The sequence below is a fragment of the Sebastes fasciatus genome, chromosome 16 (genome assembly GCF_043250625.1).
Source record: "Sebastes fasciatus isolate fSebFas1 chromosome 16, fSebFas1.pri, whole genome shotgun sequence".
Classification (NCBI taxonomy): domain Eukaryota; kingdom Metazoa; phylum Chordata; class Actinopteri; order Perciformes; family Sebastidae; genus Sebastes; species Sebastes fasciatus.
The window spans coordinates 27231109-27251657 of record NC_133810.1 but is presented as its reverse complement, the minus strand read 5'-3'; the positions used below and the strand labels follow the sequence as shown (position 1 = coordinate 27251657).

Sequence of the window (20549 nt, the reverse complement as noted above, 5' to 3'; positions counted from 1 at the left end):
CTTTTAAAGGGACTGTTTGTAAGAATCAGAAATGCTTGTTAACAGCGACACCTATGGGCGTTAAGTCAACGAAAGTCAGCGTCGGGCTCGCACTTTGCTCGCTCTAAATAGACATGAACGATTAGTCAAAACAGTGAGGCGACACACGTGAGCTAAAACTACAATATTACTCTATATTTCACCTGCTGGGGCTGCACGGTGGTGCAGTGGTTAGCACTGGCGCCTCACAGCTAGAGGGTTGCAGGTTCAAATCTGGCTTGGGGCCCTTCTGTGTGGAGTTTGCATGTTCTCCCCGTGTTAGCGTGGGTTTTCTCCGGGTACTCCGGTTTCCTCCCACAGTCCAAAGACATGCAGGTTAGGTTAATTGTTGACTCTAAATTGCCCGTAGGTGTGAATGTGAGTGTGAATGGTTGTCTGTCTCTATGTGTCAGCCCTGTGATGGACTGGCGACCTGTCCAGGGTGTACCCCGCCTTCGCCCAATGTCGGCTGGGATCGGCTCCAACCCCGCGACCCCTAACGGGATAAGCGGTTGCAGATGGATGGGATGGGATGGGATGGGATGGGATGGATTTCACCTGCTTGGCAGTAATGTCAGCTGACCAGACGAAGGTCTCTCCATGAATCAATGCTGATCCTGTTGTGTTGGCTTTTTCTGCTTCAGCCTTGGGGGCCTTTTATAGTTCAGCCAAATTTAGCGCAGTTTTGACCTATGATTAGTATGTGTGCACATTATTCAATATAATTATACTAAACCTTATAATTTGCAGAATACCCTAATTTTACATGCTGCTTCGTTTCCGACTGTAACTCATCTTGTCTGCTTCAGCCTTAGAGGCTGAAGCAGACAAGAGAAACATTATCGTCTCCGACTGCGCCCGCAGGGAGACTAAGGAGTTTTGGTCAGAGACGGTAACATTTCTCGCTGCGGAGCCCCGTCACTTCACAAGACACAGGAAACCTCTGTTGGTCTGGAGGAGCTGCAGCATTTATTTCTGCACAAACGTCCACTGTACATTTACTAGATATTCTCAGAGCTAAACTAACTCTTCTGCAGTGTGGAGTGAGCGCGCGTTCACGTCTAGAGGTGGAGCAAGACAGCGAGAACGTGCGCGGTGTGAGTGAAGGCAGGCAGGCAGAGGAGCAGTGACTCCGGCCACACACAAGCGCGCATATGCAAGCGCGTATGTGTCCCGACCCGGTACATTTACACGCTTAAAAAGTTACAAACAGTCCCTTTAATTCAAGACAGAATGATAGGATGATCTTCTCCGCGCCACGGGCACTCCATGCACTGACTGTGACTCATGGTACGTGTTCACAGGCTCCATGCTTTCCACGCTTCCCATTCATTGTCTATGTAAGCAGCCGTGCAATGCATTCTGGTAGCGTTGTGATGCGATTCGAGAAACGGAGCATCATGACGCCCGCTCCTTATTTGCATAAAGTTGAGGGCTAGTCTACTTTATGCAAATCACAGGCGTCCGACGCGACTCGCCGCCTCTCGAAACTCCCGAGAATCTTTTAAAATAAACGTTGTCGATCGAAAATAAAGACAGATTTAGCAACTGCATGGATTATTTCTCACCTCAAATGTTTTCAGAAACACATTTCGGTGAACTATTTTCGTGAAATGAAGGAGAAAGTTTCCAAACGAGCCTCCATACTGTTTCCGGTTTGAAAGCTGGGATCAGCAGCCAACGGAGGGGAAGTGTTCGTCCAATCAGGTGGGGACAGCCAGTGTCTAGTGACAGCCCACCAACCGTCCAATGTTGGGAAGCGTCGCATCCCCTCGCAATAAAAAAACGCCCCTGTGGACACGTACCATGTCGTTGTGTTATTGACATCCGTGCGACCATTCAGGTGATGACAGACATGATCATACCATCAAGCAGGGAAGGGCGGGCGGGCGGGCGCGGCGCTCTGGAGTTCTACAGGTACAGAGCAGGAGGGAGAGGAGGAGAGAAAGAGAGAGAGGAGTGCAGTGCGCGAATTGCAGACAAGATGAGTGACAGTTGGAAACGAAGCAGCATGTAAAATTACGGTATTCTGGAAATTATAAGGTTTAGTATAATTATATTGAATAATTTAAGTGATATATGTGCACACATATTAATCATAGGTCAAAACTGCGCTAAATTTGGCTGAACTATAAAAGGCAGAAGTGGTAAAATGAAGAGCCGTTTGGGAGCTGAAAGAGCCGGTTCTTCTTGGTGAGCTGAGCCAAATGATCTGGCTCACTAAAAAGAGCCGGAATTCCCATCACGAGGAGCCAGATAGTGGGCAGTGGTGCTGCGTTCAAGTGCTTCTCAAAAACCTGCTGAAAACACGTTAATTGATACTTTATCACATGACCATTACTATTCTCCTTGCACTGTATTAAATTGCTAATTTTGTAGTTTAATTGACAATATGATGATGATTTTCTATGCTACAGGAAAAAAAGGTGCTAATTTTCTTTGTGACTTTGAAAAAAAAAGTCCTGGACCACATAGTCTCTTATAATTTCAAACAAGCGTGATAATATGGAGGATTGTCTCCATAGACAGGAGCTGAAAGGAGTTTCTGACCCCAAAACAGGACGGTATGTGCATTCAAATCATGAACACAAGTTCAATGTGAAACTTGTGTTGCCTTCAGGTGCCCCCGTTAAACTCCTCTACCTGGATGAAAAGTCTGCAAATGTGCCAGGCATAATTCTACAGTGAGATAGGTACACAAAGTAACACAGTGGATTCAATTCAAGTTCTATAATAACAATAAATGCAAAGATTGACTCATGCATGGCAAGAGGCTAATCTTATTTATGTTGCAGTCCTATCAAGATCTACTGGAGTCTGTGCGGGTTCATTGGAAAATGAAGCTGCTGAACTGGGTATAATCAAAGTCTGATCTGGTGGGGCCACATATGTCACTGTGGCACATGCCTGATCCCTGGGAATAAACTAAATGGAAGAGGTTCTGTACATGCATTTTCTGCAAACAAGATAACAGGCTCACTGAGTGTTTTTTAAAAAAAATGCAAATTTTGAGGATAAAATAGATATGATACAATGCTGTACTCATTTATAGTTTGTAAATATATATGTATTAAAACTATTGATTTCTTCGCTGATTAAATTATCACTGAGGTTCTGATTCTGTCTCCCAAATCATTGAAGATACATTTAGTTATACCAAAGTACTGGATGGTGGAAATAAGACTCCTGTGTTTTGTTGTCTCGTGTTCAGACATTCCTGTTTTACCTAAATAAAGCTCACTTTGCACTCTGGAGCACCAAATATATATTACTTAAAGGTACAGTGTGGAGGATTTGGTGACATCTAGTGGTGTGGTTGCAGATTGCAATCAATTTAATATCATATTCATTTAGTGACTCTAAACCAGAAGGAACTGAAAATCTTGTGAATGAGAACAGTTGACTATCAAAGCAGACTACATGCTCTTGGCACAATCCCCTAAATCAATGATAAACTCTTCATGCAAAGGATATTGGTTATACTTTATAATAACCATCATTTATAAATGGCAGATTAATAGTTAATTAAACTTTGTTAATAGTTATTTTAATGTTAACCAATGAAATGATTATTAATGCTTACTAATTATTAGTAATGCTATAATTTATAATAGTTTACTATTCTAATCAGAATGTAATTGTTATCGTCTCTTATCAGCTATGATACAACATATAATTTATAAACTAATTATTTCATATTACATAAACTAATGCTAAAATAATACAAATTATAGCATTACTAAGAATTAAAGTTGACATTATTATCATTGTTTGTTAACAGTAAAATAACTATTAATTGGGTTTAATTAACTATCAATTTACCATTTATAAATGGTTATTATACAGTCTTACCAGAATATCATACCCAAAGTGATCTTGCTGAGAAAACAGATGGCAGTGAAGTTTAAACTCATGAAATGTTGTATCAATTGTCTAAATATCTGCAGTATTTAGTGAAGATTTAGTTTGAAGTACACTTTGTGTACATGAAAAGGTTTCTGTTCATGTTGTATCCAAAACACACCTGAATTAAATACACAAGTAAATATTGAAAAAAAGTCATATTTTAGAAGAACTCACTACAGGTGACAGGTTTTCTTAACATGAAAAATATACATCAGTATTTTGTCTTTGTACATTAGGCAGAACTGCAATAGTTCAGTGAGCAGAATAACGGTGAGATTGTGGATCGGGGGGGAAAGAGCGACTGAAGAAAATGGGCACACATACTGTATACACAAACACTCGCAAACAAAATCCCAGAAACATTCAGCTAAAAAAAAAAAAAAACGGAACAAAGTTACAATAAAGCATGCATAACAATTCCTACCGAGGACAACACAGACAAGGAAAAGAGAGGCTGCTAAAATAACAGAATATTGGAGAAGAGTACCTCAAATTGTATCAGGATATCAAAAATTAACATGTGTACACTTCATACTAGGGGAGTTATTGCTACATCAAATTGTTACCAATACCCTAATTATACAGATGTCCTGTGTACTGGCTATTAAATAAATTCACACATAGGTGGTACACAATTTCTCAGTATTTCTTTAACACTTGTTCAATGCAGGGTGAAGTGGCCAAGCATTTTATTAGGAGGCACTTTTGAAAAAAGATAAACAGAATTTAGCATGCACAAAAATGAAGGGGTGTGTTGCCTTCCTTGAGTCAACGGAGCAGGATGGTAAGACTTATAACGGATAAAGAAAACAAAATCATTCAGGTGCACATAGGATGTTCAGTTCTGAGAGAGTTAAAGAACCCACAAGAACAGCTGCGTATTCTAATATGGCGGTATTCCCTTCATCAGTCACGTCATTCATCTCTCGCTTGAATCAATCAAGCTCTTCATGGGTGACATTCCTCCGACAGCGTCATAATTCTCTTTCTATTTAAGACCTGTTCAGACTAAAGAGAACTAATGCATGCTGGAGTCGAGAGAGGGAAAATGGACAAAAATAAATCTATCTGAACCAGCGCTATTCATTTGGTCTAAGTGTCTTGATGGATGGAAAGGGAGCTTATATATTATCCAGTTTAGTCTGTGCTATATACATGTCTTTACAATATCTTCCTGAATGTTGAAGCAGTTCATAGACTTGAAAAATGTTTTATCATCTTCTGGGGTTTTTTTGTGTTGTTTTTTTTTGAGTTGGCACTTGCTTGGCGGTTTCCTGTCAGCCTTGGTAGTCTCTGTTATGTTCTATTGCAGCCTACGGTAGCCAGTCTGTTCCTGCCAAAATAAAAGGAGGACAAGCCTGGCGACAGGGTGGAAGAGTGCAGGAAACAGTGCCATGTTGATTTTCAATTGGAGACCTGATGGAGAGCACATAAGAAATAACAGGAAACAATTGTTAGGGAAGCGGCAAGAGCAATCACATAACATCAACAACAGGCACAAATATTAAATTATCAAAAGGGTAGCAAAAGATATGGAGCATGTTAAGACCAGCTGGATGTGTGTGTAATTCAAAGTTAAGGTGAAAACGGTATACACATTGTTACTTTTAATCTAGACAGTTTAACCCTTGTTGAGTTGCACCATGGGGTCAGAAGAGACAGTGTAATGCTGTGTTCGGACCAAGAGCCAAGCTAATTTTCACCTTGCTTTACTCGCACAAGTTAGACCGGCGATATCATTTGTGTTCATTCGTGCTAGATGCACCGAAGAGGAGAAGGAGCTTGTAACCATAGATACCAACAACTTTTCTTTCCGTCATTTCCGCCATCAACCATGGAAGAAATAACCACTGTTGCTGCTGTATCTAGGAAGCCACACGTCACTACTGCGGTATGAACCCAAAACAAACAGATTGTGCAGCGATTTAATTGTAATAAACAGATCAAAAAGATGCCGAAAAAAACTACATAATAATGCCAATTTGTAGTGGAGGTTACGTTTCAACAAGACCTTTTGACTTAAATTGACCTGGTGCAACCAGCAGCCATTTCTGGACTGCTGAAGTGAGTTGGGATTTGTGAACCAAAGGTTTTAAAAGGTTAAAGTCAAGAATACTTGCCCTGAAAACATGAAGCTAGATCCTTGCTAAATATCACTCAAACGCAGTCTCTTGGCTTTTTCGTACACAACGGGCAACTTTCCTTTTGAATGCGCCGTATCTGTCCTCCCTCCACTCTTTCTGCAAGGGGAAAAAAAAGATAAAGGCAATTCATCATTTTAGTGCATAGCATATGCACTTAAATCTTTAATTTAATCATTAGATTTGCTATAATTATAAAGAATATAACAAATGAATAATTCATTAATTTATCTTCTTTTTTTTTAATAGAAAACACATTCATACCATTTCTAATATATATATTTTTAAAATAAACTTACTGCAGCATCCACATTGGCTGGTGAGTCGCCATTTGGGTCAGCCAGCATAGAGATAACACTAATCATGATGGTTTCCACTGTGTGGATAGGCAGCCAGCGCTCCTCTGGTTTCTCATAGCCGTACTTGTCCTCCCCAGGCTCGTGCAAAATAGAAATACATACATCTCCATTCTTGTCAACTGGGAGAAAGAAACATGTAGAATACAATTAATGAAGCAGAAAAAGCTTTCGCTATTCCTGTGGTATACTGATGTTTCTAATACTCATTTACATATGACATTTAGACCATCAGCTACCAAACCGATTAATGATTTTGTTTGAAGACAGAGCCTCTGAAAAATACCTGCCTCCACATGTGATCCACTATTTAGCAGAGGCACCTTTGGTAGCAGTTCCAGCCTTGAGTCTACAGTATGTGGACAAGTCTATCAGTGTTGCACATCTGGACAGTCCAATTACTCCCCATTCTTCCTTGCAAAGCTACTCAAGTTCTATTAAATAGCTCGGCAACAGTGAGTGAACAGCAGTTTTCAAGTCCTACCACAAATAAGGACTGTGTGAACCTATCAGCTATCACCAGTTATTGGGCTGGTGATGGCCAGTTGGAAAATTGTAATATATTGCCCAACCCTATTCAATAATCTGTTATAACTGTTTGAAGTTGACTCTGGTAGACTCTTACTGACCTTGCTACAGAAAAGTAATCCTCTGACTGTTTCTTTACTTCAAAAAAGGCAGCTCAAGATTATGAACAAATGCAATGATTGGGCATGGAATGAGCTTTAAGTTGACCTCCTATTTAATAAATTGCGTGTAAACATTCCTTGGTATTAACTCACATCACAAAAGGGAAAATCCTCAACATTTCTTACAACAAACAAAGGCAAATATCGTTCAGTGTGCTAAACCTGTACTTACCATTAGGGTGCCAAATATCTGTGATAAATTTCATTTTAGGTGGCCTGAGAGGGTAGTCTTTGGGAAATGTCAGATGAGCTTTAAACACACCACCTTCACTGTGAATGAAAAAAGATCAAAGACAAAAATCAATATATAGGTGAATATTGTACAAGTTTCAAAGCATCCAAAGCAATAGAGGCAATAAGAGTTGTTCAGAGCACATCTCTCCTACTATATATCCCATGTAGCATAAGACAGTGATACTTACTACAGTGTGTCTGGAGGCCCGATGATGAGGACTTCCCATCTGTAGAGATCACTATCCTCGATCAGACCTGCTGAGAATCCTTCCACTGGGTTTTTGTTCAGCTCTAGATAGAGAAACAAATACATAAGTCAGATCACCATTAGCTTGTATCATAGTAGCTACAATATGGCAAGTAAACTGATATTGCTTTTCTAAAGACTGCTGAGGAGACAACATAACCCTTGTCTTAGGAGGCCTTGCTTGGGGGTTGAATATGAAGCAGAATGTTGCTGAAACCACACACCACCCAACTCATATTCACTCACTGGGTCACACAGCAATTCTCCAGATGTACAGTATACTAGACACACATAATTTCAACTTGCATTATTTACTTATTAATTATAGAACATTTATAGACTCAAATACCACCATCACTTATATAGAACACTGATTCAAATTCTGACCAAAATCAGAAATCTTGTGTGGCCAGTTTTTGGTGGATTCAGACAAAATGCTGAGGGTGGAAGTGTGACGGTCACTCTGATGTAATAGTTGGAAAGCCTGTGGGTTGTTTGGCACCTCTACAAAGTAGGTTATGGTTTTGGTCCCATTTGATCTGTTAGTTACCATGACATCTTAAATATTACTACTAATTTGAGTTGAATGTTATACAATAAGTCAAGGATGCAGATAATGCCGTTATATGTGGCCATTTATAAAGAATTTAGATTCTATTATAAATGTATGTCTGAAATAAAGGACAGTATTTAATTTTTTTTAAACAGGCTCTGCAACAGATCCAAGTATGAAGGCAATTTAAGATTTCTGACATTAGGTTAGTAATCTCATTTCAATCAAATCCCACTCAAAAATATTCAGGTCCGGGTCAATTACTCATCACTATGTTGAGAATATCTGGAAAACTAAAAAGGAGTACATTATGTCCCTGCTTATGGAAAATACAATCTTACCCCCAAACCTGGAAATGTAACACTCACGTACTACAAACCCCAAAACATGACTGCTGTTGTGAGTTCAACACTGCTTATGGAAAGAAAATTAAATTTGCAGCTGCCAGAAGAGGTACAGCATGTGCTCAATGACTGCTTTTTAGATATGTATTACTTTATACTATTCTATTACCTTTGTGCATGTTAATTTACAGTCACGTTTCAAAATAGCTGCCTGTGTTACAAGTGAAGTCTGACACTTGTTAGGTTATTACTTGATTACACCACTACGTTGTTTACATACTTAAATTAGTTTCAATGCCACTTTAGACTTCAGATTCTATTATAAGTGTATGTCTATAATAAAGGACAGTATTTGTCAAGGAAAATTTGTTCATTTCATTTTTTATTTAAACAGGCTCTGCAACAGATCCAAGTAAGAAGGCAATTTAAAATTGAAATCTGACATTAGGTTAGTAATCTCATTTCACTGAAATCCCACTCAAAAATATTCAGGTCCGGGTCAATTACTCATCACTATGTTGAGAATATCTGGAAAACTAAAAAGGAGTACATTATGTCCCTGCTTATGAAAAACACAATCTTACCCCCAAACCTGGAAATATAACACTAACGTACTACAGAACCCCAAAACATGACATGAGTTCAACACTGCTTATGGATAAACAAATTAAATTCGCAGCTGACTCTATTAAAATAGTGAATAACATTAGAGATCATGGTTTTTTTTACATTTATACTTTGATATTGCAATATATTGTTATTAATTGTTATTTATTTGTTTGTTTTATTGACACAAAAAACATTAATTACTTCTTTACTGTTTTTTTCTTCCATTTACATGCATGTTCTTTTTAAATATCTATATATTGTAATTTGCTTAATGAATTGTATATATGTATATATATATGTTTTTGTTTTGTTCTTTTTTTATTTGTATTTATTATTGACAGTCATGCCAATAAAGTTGGTTTGGTAACGATTGCCCAGAAGTCTTTATAGATATCTAAATCAATATCCTCCTCACAAACACTAACCATACACTTCCACACTTATCTATTTTGATATATTTACTGTATTGTTATTGTTATTTCATATATATATTGTCCTGATTGTTTGTTATCACTATTATGTAGTCATATTATTTATTTATATTAATCTAGGTGGAGGCTTCAGATAAGCCCAGTGGTTTTTTGCCTCTTCCTGCACTGTATATTATTCTTTTTTTTTGTGATGTTGTATAATCTTAAATTGTGCAAAACAAAATAAGCAAATTGAATTGAATTGATTTAACATTAGCTTGTGAAGCTAACAACAGTGACAGCTAACTTTAGCATACAGCTGTAACGTTAGCAGTGGTTAGCAGGGGAATTGGGTCATCTAGTGAAAAGCTACTTAGTTGTTTAAATCCATATAGTAAATAACATCCCGTTGAACACATAAACACTAAACATCATGTCTAATGAATGGCAAACAGCGCTTTGTTATGGTGGTTAAATAATGTAAACACATCGAGGCAGCATCGTTTGAATCACAGCTAACGGCTAGCAGTTAGCATCAGTTAGCTCACATTAAGGTTTACATTACCTGCCAGCTGTCTCCTGAGTAACAGCGCTGACTGGGGCTCTGTCATAGCTTACTAAGTATAATGCAGCTGTGTTGAATGGTAATCTTTAGAGGTAACGTTGTTAGTTTATCGTTTCACTAAACTGTTGTTCTTCGTGCTGCTCTATTTTCCGTTTAGTATTCTCCTCATTCTTCTTCTTCTGCTGCTGCTGATGCTGCTTCTGCTTCTTCGTTGGTATTCTACAGCAGCCCGGCATCCTGACTGATGCATTACTGACATCTTCTGGATGTTTTTATTAGATTTCAATCTGCTCTCAGATTTGGTGCAGCAATCGTATTCCCTCACAAAGAATAAAATAAAATAAAATAAAATAAAATAAAATAAAATAAAATAAAATAAAATAAAATAAAATAAAATAAAATAAAATAAAATAAAATAAAATAAAATAAAATAAAATAAAATAAAATAAAATAAAATAAAATAAAATAAAATAAAATAAAATAAAATAAAATAAAATAAAATAAAATAAAATAAAATAAAATAAAATAAAATAAAATAAAATAAAATAAAATAAAATAAAATAAAATAAAATAAAATAAAATAAAATAAAATAAAATAAAATAAAATAAAATAAAATAAAATAAAATAAAATAAAATAAAATAAAATAAAATAAAATAAAATAAAATAAAATAAAATAAAATAAAATAATAAAATAAAATAAAATAAAATAAAATAAAATAAAATAAAATTAAATTAAATTAAATTAAATTAAATTAAATTAAATTAAATTAAATAAATGTGCTGTGAAAGAGAATAAAATAAAATAAAATTAAATAAAATTAAATAAAATTAAATAAATTAAAAAAATTAAAAAAATTAAATAAAATAAAAATGTAATACAATAAAATTAAATAAAATAAAATTAAATAAATGTGCAGTGTCCTGCTGCTGCTGCTGCTTCGTCTTCGTTGGTATTCTACATCTTCTGGATATTTTATTCGATTTCAATCTGCTCTCAGATTTGTTGCAGCAATCGTATTCCTCAAAAAGAATAAAATAAAAATAAAATAAAATAAATTAAAATAAATTAAAATAAATAAATAAAATAAATAAAATAAATAAAATAAATAAAATAAAAAATAAAAATAAAAAAATAATAGACTAAAATAAAATTTAAAAAAATAATAGACTAAAATAAAATAAAATAAAATAAAATAGAATAGAATAGAATAGAATAAAATAAAATAAAATAAAATAAAATAAAAATAAATAAAATTATAAAAATAAATAAATAAATAAATAAATAAATAAATAAATTAAATAAATGTGCAGTGGGCTGTTAAAACTACAATTTCCTATCCTTAATCTGGTCATTATTTCTTATTTTCAATTTATCCCCCTATATTTCATATTACCTATATATTGAACTGAAGATAGGTTTACCAGTGTTTATTGTCTTACTCCTTTAGGTAGCATTGCTCTCTGATCAGCCTCAATGTTCCAGCTGGACTATCACCACACAGGCAAATAGATGGACTAATGTCAAATTATGAATGTAGGAATGTTGCATCTAGATATATGCAAGATTACTCAAATACTGGATGACATTTTGTCACTTACTTAGCACTGATGAGACTCACTCTGCAGCTATAGTCATACATGAACACTGAAAATGTTCAGCGCCATCAAACCGGTTTGAAATTGGATCTTAGTGTTGACTGTAATGCTCGCAGTGGGAACTCGATGGCAACAACTATTGACAGCCCAACAGTCTTCAACAAAATGATAACAAAATTGACTTTGGTTGTACTGACCATTACAGTAGGCTACTCTACAAATACTAATAACAATACCAATAATGGGGGAAACCATCACAATACGCATGAAAACATAAAGTTTTGGAAAATAAAATAACATACAAATTAGGGCTGTCAAATTTAACACAATAATAACGCGTTTTCTTACAACATTAACAACAGGTGCAATTTTTTGGTTCAGTTTTAAAGGACAAGTGTGTAACATTTAGTGGGATCTATTGGCTGAAATGAAATATAATATGAATAATGATGTTTTCTTTAGTGTATATTCACAAACATAACAGACTTTGTTATGTTTGATCTATAAGCCTAGAAAGCCACTGAACTAGCTGACGGTTGAACCCTGTGGCTATGCTAAAGGGTAATTCCCTTTGTAGGAATGTTGGCCGACTATAAAATCTTGTGCATAAAAACATGAAGGCGGAAATCTTTCATCATCTGTGCCCTGAACATTCAAACTAAAAACATTTATTTATCATGGATGAGAAGATACTAAGGATCGCCTCACTTGACTGCAATGAAAGGAAGGCTATTGGGAGGTTTTAATACACCTACATCATTTTTACATATAGGAATTTAATATCAAACAGAACAGAAATTACCAGAGCGGTGTCACCAAAGCTGTGCGGGTTTCAGACCTGCCAGAATGCCACGGTCCCCACTTTGAGAATCACTGCTCTAAGGGGACGTCCAAATTAAAATGTCCCATCCTCCATGCTATTAGAAAATTCAAATGTATTTTAGGATACACACTTCTTAGACTTTGAAGATCAACCATTCCTCAATTACACAGATCTGCAACCACTGATGAAAGTCATAACACATTCGTCAATAGCTGACCACCTGACACCCTCATGCACCACGAGCCCTTTTGTCCTTCTGTTGTGTAAAGCTGTTAAAACCCACCAGGCCATTAGCACACTGTAATGTTATTTACCATTACGCTAAAACAAGAAGAACATATTTGGTTTGTTTGCATAGTACAAACCCAGAGTGGGCTGGTCCCTCCACTAACTGCAAGTATGGAATGAACTGAGGAAATAACATAAACGAGACATCATCAACAAGTAGGTGAGTCTGTTTTTGTCTAAATGTTTATTATGTTTTTTACATTTCCTCTACTTTTACTTTATGATCTGGCCTATGCATGCTTTTATACAGTAGATTTTAACTCATTAGGATTGTTCATAGTACACCAATAGTTTTGCCTATTTTCCTTAAAGGAGCTCTGGACTCATCTACTGTTTTATGGTGTTGTAAGAAGTGTAAAATAACTGACATTTTTTTTTTTTTTTACAGGAAAACATAATCATCTTTGGTGAGGATACAGAGGGTAAAGGATTTCTCTGTAACTAGGTCACACACTCTCCATTTCCAGATGATTGAAGAGCCGCTCACCATGGAGCCAAAGGACAGGCCAGGTCCTCGGTGGAGTCTGGGATCCGGCTCTGGTCTAAATAATGGCTCTTCTGTGAAGAGCTTTTCATCACTTACACCAAAGGCAGAAGAACAGGAGAGACCAGCTTTATCACCTAGACGCGCCAATATAGCTGTAGCCGTGCTTTGCTACATCAACTTGCTGAACTTCACAGAACGGTACACAATATCAGGTTAGATGACCTCTTGTTTGCACAACGCTGCCTATCAACAAACACTATTTACTGCTGCTGTACTTCTGATTCGGTGGGCTTACATGTGAATTGTTTTCATTGTCATAAAGGTGTCCTTCCCAACATTCAAAAATTCTTTGATATAAGTGACAGTATCGCTGCACTTATACAAACAGGTATGATGATGCACAACACACATGCCTTGAAGGTCTGCATTTTACCCTGCAGTACTTCTTACAACTATGAAAACGTTCACGAGTGGGTTTTCTTGAGTGAGTCAAAGAGTCAATTTGTCACATTGTGAAGAAGGAATTAACTCTTTTTAATGCACTCACTGTTTTCACCTGCAGTGTCCTGCTTTTGGCCCCTCTCTTCGGTTACCTCGGGGATCGCTACAACCGGAAATACATCATGATTGGCAGTTTGTGTGTGTGGCTTGTGACTGCAGTCGGCAGCTCTTTTGTCACAGAGTCGGTAAGTGAGCAATAGATGTGTTCACACACACTTTAAAAGAAACAAGAAGCAACTCTCACTGCTAGTAGTTTTTCATCCTCTGTCATTTGACCTCATCATGCATTTACTCCTCAAATAGGAATGCCCCTGAATGTCAGTGTAAGGAGTATTAGATGGGATGCTTGTGGTCCGAGAAATGTATCCTTAAGACTACAAACATGCAAAGCTCATAGACAGCAAATAGATGCTTAAGTAAATATTACACGAGTCAACAAAAGAATTGTCAAACATTTATGCAAATTAGTTTAGTGTACAACCTGACCATTATACTGTTCTTGGCTGTAAGAATTGCATATGTTAAACTGTGAGAGGATCTTATTTGGGATTAAATCTTGTTGAACTGTTTATATGCTGTTGGATTTCTTTAGTACTTCTGGCTGCTGATGCTGTTGCGAGCCATGGTCGGGATAGGAGAGGCCAGCTGCACCACCATTGCTCCCACTATCATTAGTGACCTCTTTGTTGGGGCTCAACGGAGCAAAGTTGTCTGTGTCTTCTACATCTTTGGCCCTGTCGGATGGTTAGAAAGTCCACAACTGTGTGTTTTTATCTCTCTTCTTTTGCATTTTTTAATCCATTAACTAAAAATCATGTGCTGTTGTGTAGGAATGCAATTGACGTGAAACCACGTCATGAATGGTGCATTCTCTGCTGGTGGGAAACTCCAGTATTTGATATTTGAAGGTCATTTGAAATAGGCTGAGAAATGTCAGACAGTTAGTGTAACGTGATTTTTTTGCAAATCAACTACAGTCCAAATCATGGTCCTTTAAACAGCAGTAAAATAAAATCTAAAATAAAATCAACATGCAAATATATTACTTTTTTTCTGTAAATACCACAGGACAGGTGTAGCTATGTTAAGCTTGTTTATGTCCTCATGATCACTCTAATGGTTTTACCATTCTGTGTGTTTTCAGTGGTCTTGGATACATAATAGGGGCAGGGGTTGCTACTCTCACAGGAGACTGGCGCTGGGCTCTCAGGGTGAGAACATTTTCATTAACAGTCATGTAAATGTTAGCTGGGTATTTATAGACACAGAGTGATAGATATTACAAGTGTTTTCTGTGTTATCAGATCACTCCCATTTTGGGTGTAGTGGGAATCGTCTTGCTGGTCTTCTTATGCCCTAACCCACCCAGAGGTGCTGCAGAAACCCAGGGAGAGGGAGTTACAGGGGAGAGCTCCTACCTGGATGACATCAAGTATCTTATGAAAAAGTAGGACATGTAAATTACTGTAATACTGGATTAATACTATAGCCTTTGCATATTTGCCCACTCCCATGTTGATACTGTGATACTTTGCATTAGTCCCTAAAGTTTACAGAAATATGGATTTTGAGTAATATTTACCTTGTTTGGTTATTCTGACCCTAGTAAAAGTTATGTGTGGTCAACATTGGGAGTGACGGCTACAGCCTCCCTCTCCGGAGCCCTGGCTTTCTGGATGCCTACTTTTCTGTCCAGAGCTCGGATCAATCACAGACTCCATCTGCCGTGTGTCAAAGAGCTCTGCAACCCCATAGACAGGTGCAGCATCACCCTTCATCTACTGTACCTCATTTCCTTCAAAATTGCTACGGAGTTTTAACAATGCTGTCTGCCTCTGCTCCCTGTACAGTTACATCTTTGGTGCTGTGATGATGGTGACGGGCGCTCTGGGAGGGAGTCTTGGCAGTGGTTTATCCAGATGGTTTGGGGACAAGGTCCCAAAGGCAGACCCAATCATCTGCGCAGTGGGCCTGTTGGCATCAGCTCCCTGCATCTATATCTCCATCGTTACGGCATCAGCAAGCATTCCTGCCACTTATGTAAGAGAAAAACATCTGTCTTTGCTGGTGTCCACTGGCTAAATAATGTTTTTTATACTTGTAGCATAAAGAACAACTTTATTTTATTTTTTTAATAAAGTGTTCCTGGGGTTTTGACCTCTTCAGACTTTTTCCCTTCTAGGTGAAATTGTGCCAGAAACCCCTACTCTTAGTCCATTACAGTCCAGACTAATATATCTCAACAACTATTGGATGGATTGACAATTTTGTACAGACTCTTACTGACTTTGATGTTCCCCTGACTTTACCTCTGGCGCCATCATGAGGTTCACCTTTTTGGTGGATTGCTGTGAAGTTTTTTACACACACTCATGTCCCCTCAAAATAAATAACTTTGGTAATCCCTTAATTTATCATCTAGTGCCATCATCACATCGACTTTTTGATTTGTGCAATACTTTGGTTTATGACCAAATTCCTGCAAAAACTATTTACATTCCCATCAGCCACAATTGTGTGCCTTTGTGTTTGGTAATTAACTAATATTAGCATGCTAACACACTAAACTTAGATGGTGGAAATGATAAACATTATACCTGCTAAACATCAGCATGTTAGCATTATCACTGTGAACATATTAGCATGCTGTCTGTGGCATATACCTCAAAGTACATTCTAAGGTAATAAATATGGTATTGTATATTACTATATATTTGTAATCAAACCTGCCTACTGTGTCAAGTCAATATCAAATGTAACTTATTCCAGTTAGTCTTGTTACAGAGTTGTCCTCTACTCAGAGGACAACATTGTCTTCTTTAGCTAGACCTCATGTAGATAACATGGTGCACAAGAAATCTAAAATAATTTCCTTTAAAGTGGACATGTCACTCAGTATAGGCATTACAGCTCCAACAAAATGTCATAACAAGCTCATAAAGAATAGGTGGTAATGTCAAAAAGTGTAGAACAAGAGACATTTCAAGGGGTAAAAGCTGTTTATTCATTAATTGATTATTGAATAATGAATTAATTCGTCAAACTGATGAGTCTCGAATGTCTCGTTGCAGGTATTCATATTCTTTAGTGAAACATTGTTTATGCTGAACTGGTCTGTCATGATGGATATACTGCTGGTGAGTTTGAATGTGTGAAAATACAAATATGAAACCGTCTGCTAAAACTTGAAGCCAATTTGTTGTTTTGTGTTACTTTTTTTTTTATTATTTCAGTCTGTTATCATACCAACCAGAAGGTCCTCAGCTGTGGGTTTCCAGACAACAATCTGTCATCTACTGGGTGATGCTGTGAGTCCTTACATAGTAGGAGCGGTGAGAAATAGTTCAATTTTCCCATAGTCAACATCCTTTTAACTGTGCTATTTCATCAATAGTACCTCTGCAAGCTTGAGTAAACCATTTTTTTTCTGGGTATCATAGGGGATTAATGCTGTCTTCGCATCTGTGCCAGTAGATCTCTGATGCTGTACGTAACTCTAAACCTGCAACTTACGACTGGAGCTTCCGCAGTCTGATGTACAGCCTCCTGGTCTGCCCATTTGTTGCGGTCCTGGGTGGACTGTTCTTCCTCATGACTTCCGCCTACATTATTGAAGACAGGAAGGCAGCTGCGCAATTGGTTATAGGTACCGTAAATGGCTAGTTACTGTTCTTTTATCCTCTATAAACGGTGATACAGTACAACCATGGCTCAAACAGAACAACTCTCTGAATAACTCAATTATTTTTTCACAAATTTGTTCAAATCCATGTTGGTTAGGACTTCTCCTTTGCCAAGACAATCCATCCACCTGATAAGTGTGGTATATCAAGATTTTTTGTAACTTTCCAAGGCACTTGGGCTGATCACAACAGAAGGACACTCTAAAATATAGCCATGTATGAAGCCATGGATGTGGAGGTCCTCGGCTGGCGTTGTTACACGTGTCTGTGGTTGTGGGGCCGGCTGGGTATACTGCCTTATTCTCGGAAACGGCATTACGGCTCATAGTAGTGGAATGAACATTCAATTAACGGGCAACGACTCTGGTGGACATGCCTGCAGTCACTACGCCAATGGCACGCTCCCTCAAAACTTGCGTCATCTGTGGCGTTGTGCGGTTTTATCACACAGCACATTTTAGAGTGGTCTTTTATTGTGGCCAGCCCAAGGCACACCTGTGTAATAGGTGGATGGATTGTCTCTTGGAGAAAGGAGAAGTCCTCACTGTCCCAGATTCAAACACACTTGTGCACAAAATTTGAGAGAAATTAGCCTTTTGTGTGCATAGAAAAATGTGAGACAAAACAAAAGTGTTGCGTTTTATATTTTTGTCCAGTGTACTTCAAAATATCACTCCTCCCTATGCAGTTAAGAACAAACTCTCCTAATCGGCACACATGCTCCAGTAACACACTGGCAGTCTAGTTTTGAGAGTGAGATGGGTCAAACTTGATAGAGACATTCTAATGAGTGTGCCGTACATTATTCTCAAATGTGTTTGTGTGTGTGTGTGTGTGTGTGTGTGTGTGTGTGTTACCAGGAGATCTCCCACCACAGCAACGTCCTGCATCTGAGCCCCCAATGGAACTGAGCAACGGGGGAAGTCCGTAAAGCTGGACAAAAGTAACCGTGCACTTCATTTATCTGTAAATATTTGAAGTTAATATTCATGGAATTCAAAATATTAATATAAAAATATTGGAATACACTGTAAATATACCCGACTACTACAACTAGAATAAAAAATCGTCTAAATTATAAAGATAGATTAACCCACTTTATACATCAGCAAGTGTGCAATAACATACCATTAGCAAAGTGTGCAAGGTACAATGTTTTGTTTTTTTAATAAAAAATAATTGAGGTATTAAATGTGCAAATGACACAACACATATAGAGGGAGAGTGACTTCATTCTCTGCTCAGGTAGACATTACTCCTCTATATGCTGACAACCATCCACACTCATGTGGCCAGTTTGTTCTACAGACCCCCCCCCCCCCCCGTCCCCCAGCTCAGTCTACTACATAAACCCGAGGCAGAATAAGATGAATTTGCCCAAGTATCCATATTGAGGATCATCAGATTAACCTCTTCGTCTATGAATGTCCCAGCCAGCATGCAGCTGCTGCCTCCTAATGAGGACCAGAGGGGCCTCCGGTCGGATCACAACATATGCACATAATGAAGTTCTCTTCTCTCTGTATTTACTGTAACAGTTTCTGGAAATCCATCTCATAATTCCAATTTCACCACCCATTTCAGTGGATCTACTCTAGAAATGATTCAAAACTGCATAAGTAAATATGTAGAAAGTGTATTCTATTATCTCTACAGTTTTTTTTTTTGTTTTTTTTAGTGTGTCCACTAGGTGGCACAGCTGTACTGTAAAACATGCTATCATGAGGATCCCAGTTGTCTTTGATTGCTGAGTTGAAATGGATTTGCCAGATGATCACCTGCATGTATGCATGCATGTATGTATATACTGTATGTGTATGTCCGTTCATCCGATCGACTTCACACTTGGCGGGTGTGGCGGTCATACTGGGTTCTGTTTAAATTAACATTTCCTATCCATGTAACGTATCTATATAAAAATCATACATAAAAATGAGTGAGTTGAGGTGTCTTGTCAGGTTAGACACCTGGGTCCTCTGTTCTCAAAGACCATTCAGTTACAAAATATACCTCATTGAGATAGAAAATGTGGATCCTTTCGATCCTTTCTCTGCAGAACAGGAGAAGATTAAAGAAGGTTGGACCTTTGATGATGTTTTGTCTGTCATTTACATTGTCAATATTGGATCTTGGTGTTGACTGTAATGTTCACCATAGACACTGGATGGCAAGAACTGACGTGATCCTAACAGCCCTCAACAAAATTATAACAAAATTTACTTTGGTTGTACTTACTATTACCACCAGTATCATACTGCTTCTACAAATAATTATAATAATTTGGAAAAATCATCACAATACTAATGAAAACATACAGTTTTGGAAGAGCAGACAATGCAAATAAATAAAAGATAATGCCTAGTGTCATTTAATACACAATAATTGTTCGGGTAATTTAAATTTTTGTTGCTCACACATTTTTCTCATCATCCCTCACAGTAGAACTGCCATGTTAAACTTAGTATCACTGGTTACTTCTTCATTAGAAGGTGAGAAATGATCTCACTTGAGAGTTAGGGAAGGAAGTCCAATGGTATATTAAGTTTGTGAGGATGCAAGTAAAACTTCACACTTGGCGGGTGTGGCGTTCATACTGGGTTCTATTTAAATTAACATTTCCTATCCATGTAACGTATCTATATAAAAATCATACATAAAAATGAGTGAGTTGAGGTGTCTTGTCAGGTTAAACACATGGGTCCTCTGTTCTCAAAGACCATTCAGTTACAAAATATACCTCATTGAGATAGAAAATGTGGATCCTTTCGGTCCTTTCTCTGCAGAACAGGAGAAGATTAAAGAAGGTTGGACCTTTGATGATGTTTTGTCTGTCATTTACATTGTCAATATTGGATCTTGGTGTTGACTGTAATGCTCACCGTAGACACTGGATGGCAACAACTGACGTGATCCTAACAGCCCTCAACAAAATGATAACAAAATTTACTGTGGTTGTACTTACTATTACCACCAGTAGCCTACTGCTTCTACAAATAATAATAATAATAATAATAATAATAATAATAATAATTTGGAAAAATCATCACAATACTTATGAAACATACAGTTTTGGAAGAGCAGACAATGCAAATAAATA

The 20549-nt window shown here is 37.3% G+C and overlaps 2 protein-coding genes across 2 annotated transcripts; one reads left to right on the top strand and one right to left on the bottom strand.

Moving 5' to 3' along the window:
- Window positions 1-4064: 4064 nt before the first annotated feature.
- ube2g1a (ubiquitin-conjugating enzyme E2G 1a (UBC7 homolog, yeast)) lies at window positions 4065-10295 on the bottom strand. Its single transcript, XM_074611526.1, has 6 exons — window positions 10073-10295; window positions 7533-7635; window positions 7283-7380; window positions 6365-6543; window positions 6045-6164; window positions 4065-5340 (listed from the first exon to the last, which is right to left on the bottom strand). Exons 1-5 carry the CDS (start codon window positions 10116-10118, stop codon window positions 6078-6080), a joined length of 513 nt encoding a protein of 170 aa, XP_074467627.1. The 5' UTR covers window positions 10119-10295; the 3' UTR covers window positions 4065-5340; window positions 6045-6077.
- A 2865-nt stretch (window positions 10296-13160) lies between these two features.
- On the top strand, window positions 13161-18664 carry LOC141753141 (protein spinster homolog 3-like). Its single transcript, XM_074611525.1, has 12 exons — window positions 13161-13480; window positions 13591-13652; window positions 13814-13954; window positions 14362-14513; window positions 14914-14980; window positions 15074-15216; window positions 15376-15528; window positions 15620-15809; window positions 16841-16906; window positions 17003-17101; window positions 17244-17415; window positions 18313-18664. Exons 1-12 carry the CDS (start codon window positions 13249-13251, stop codon window positions 18381-18383), a joined length of 1548 nt encoding a protein of 515 aa, XP_074467626.1. The 5' UTR covers window positions 13161-13248; the 3' UTR covers window positions 18384-18664.
- The last annotated feature ends 1885 nt before the right edge of the window (window positions 18665-20549 follow it).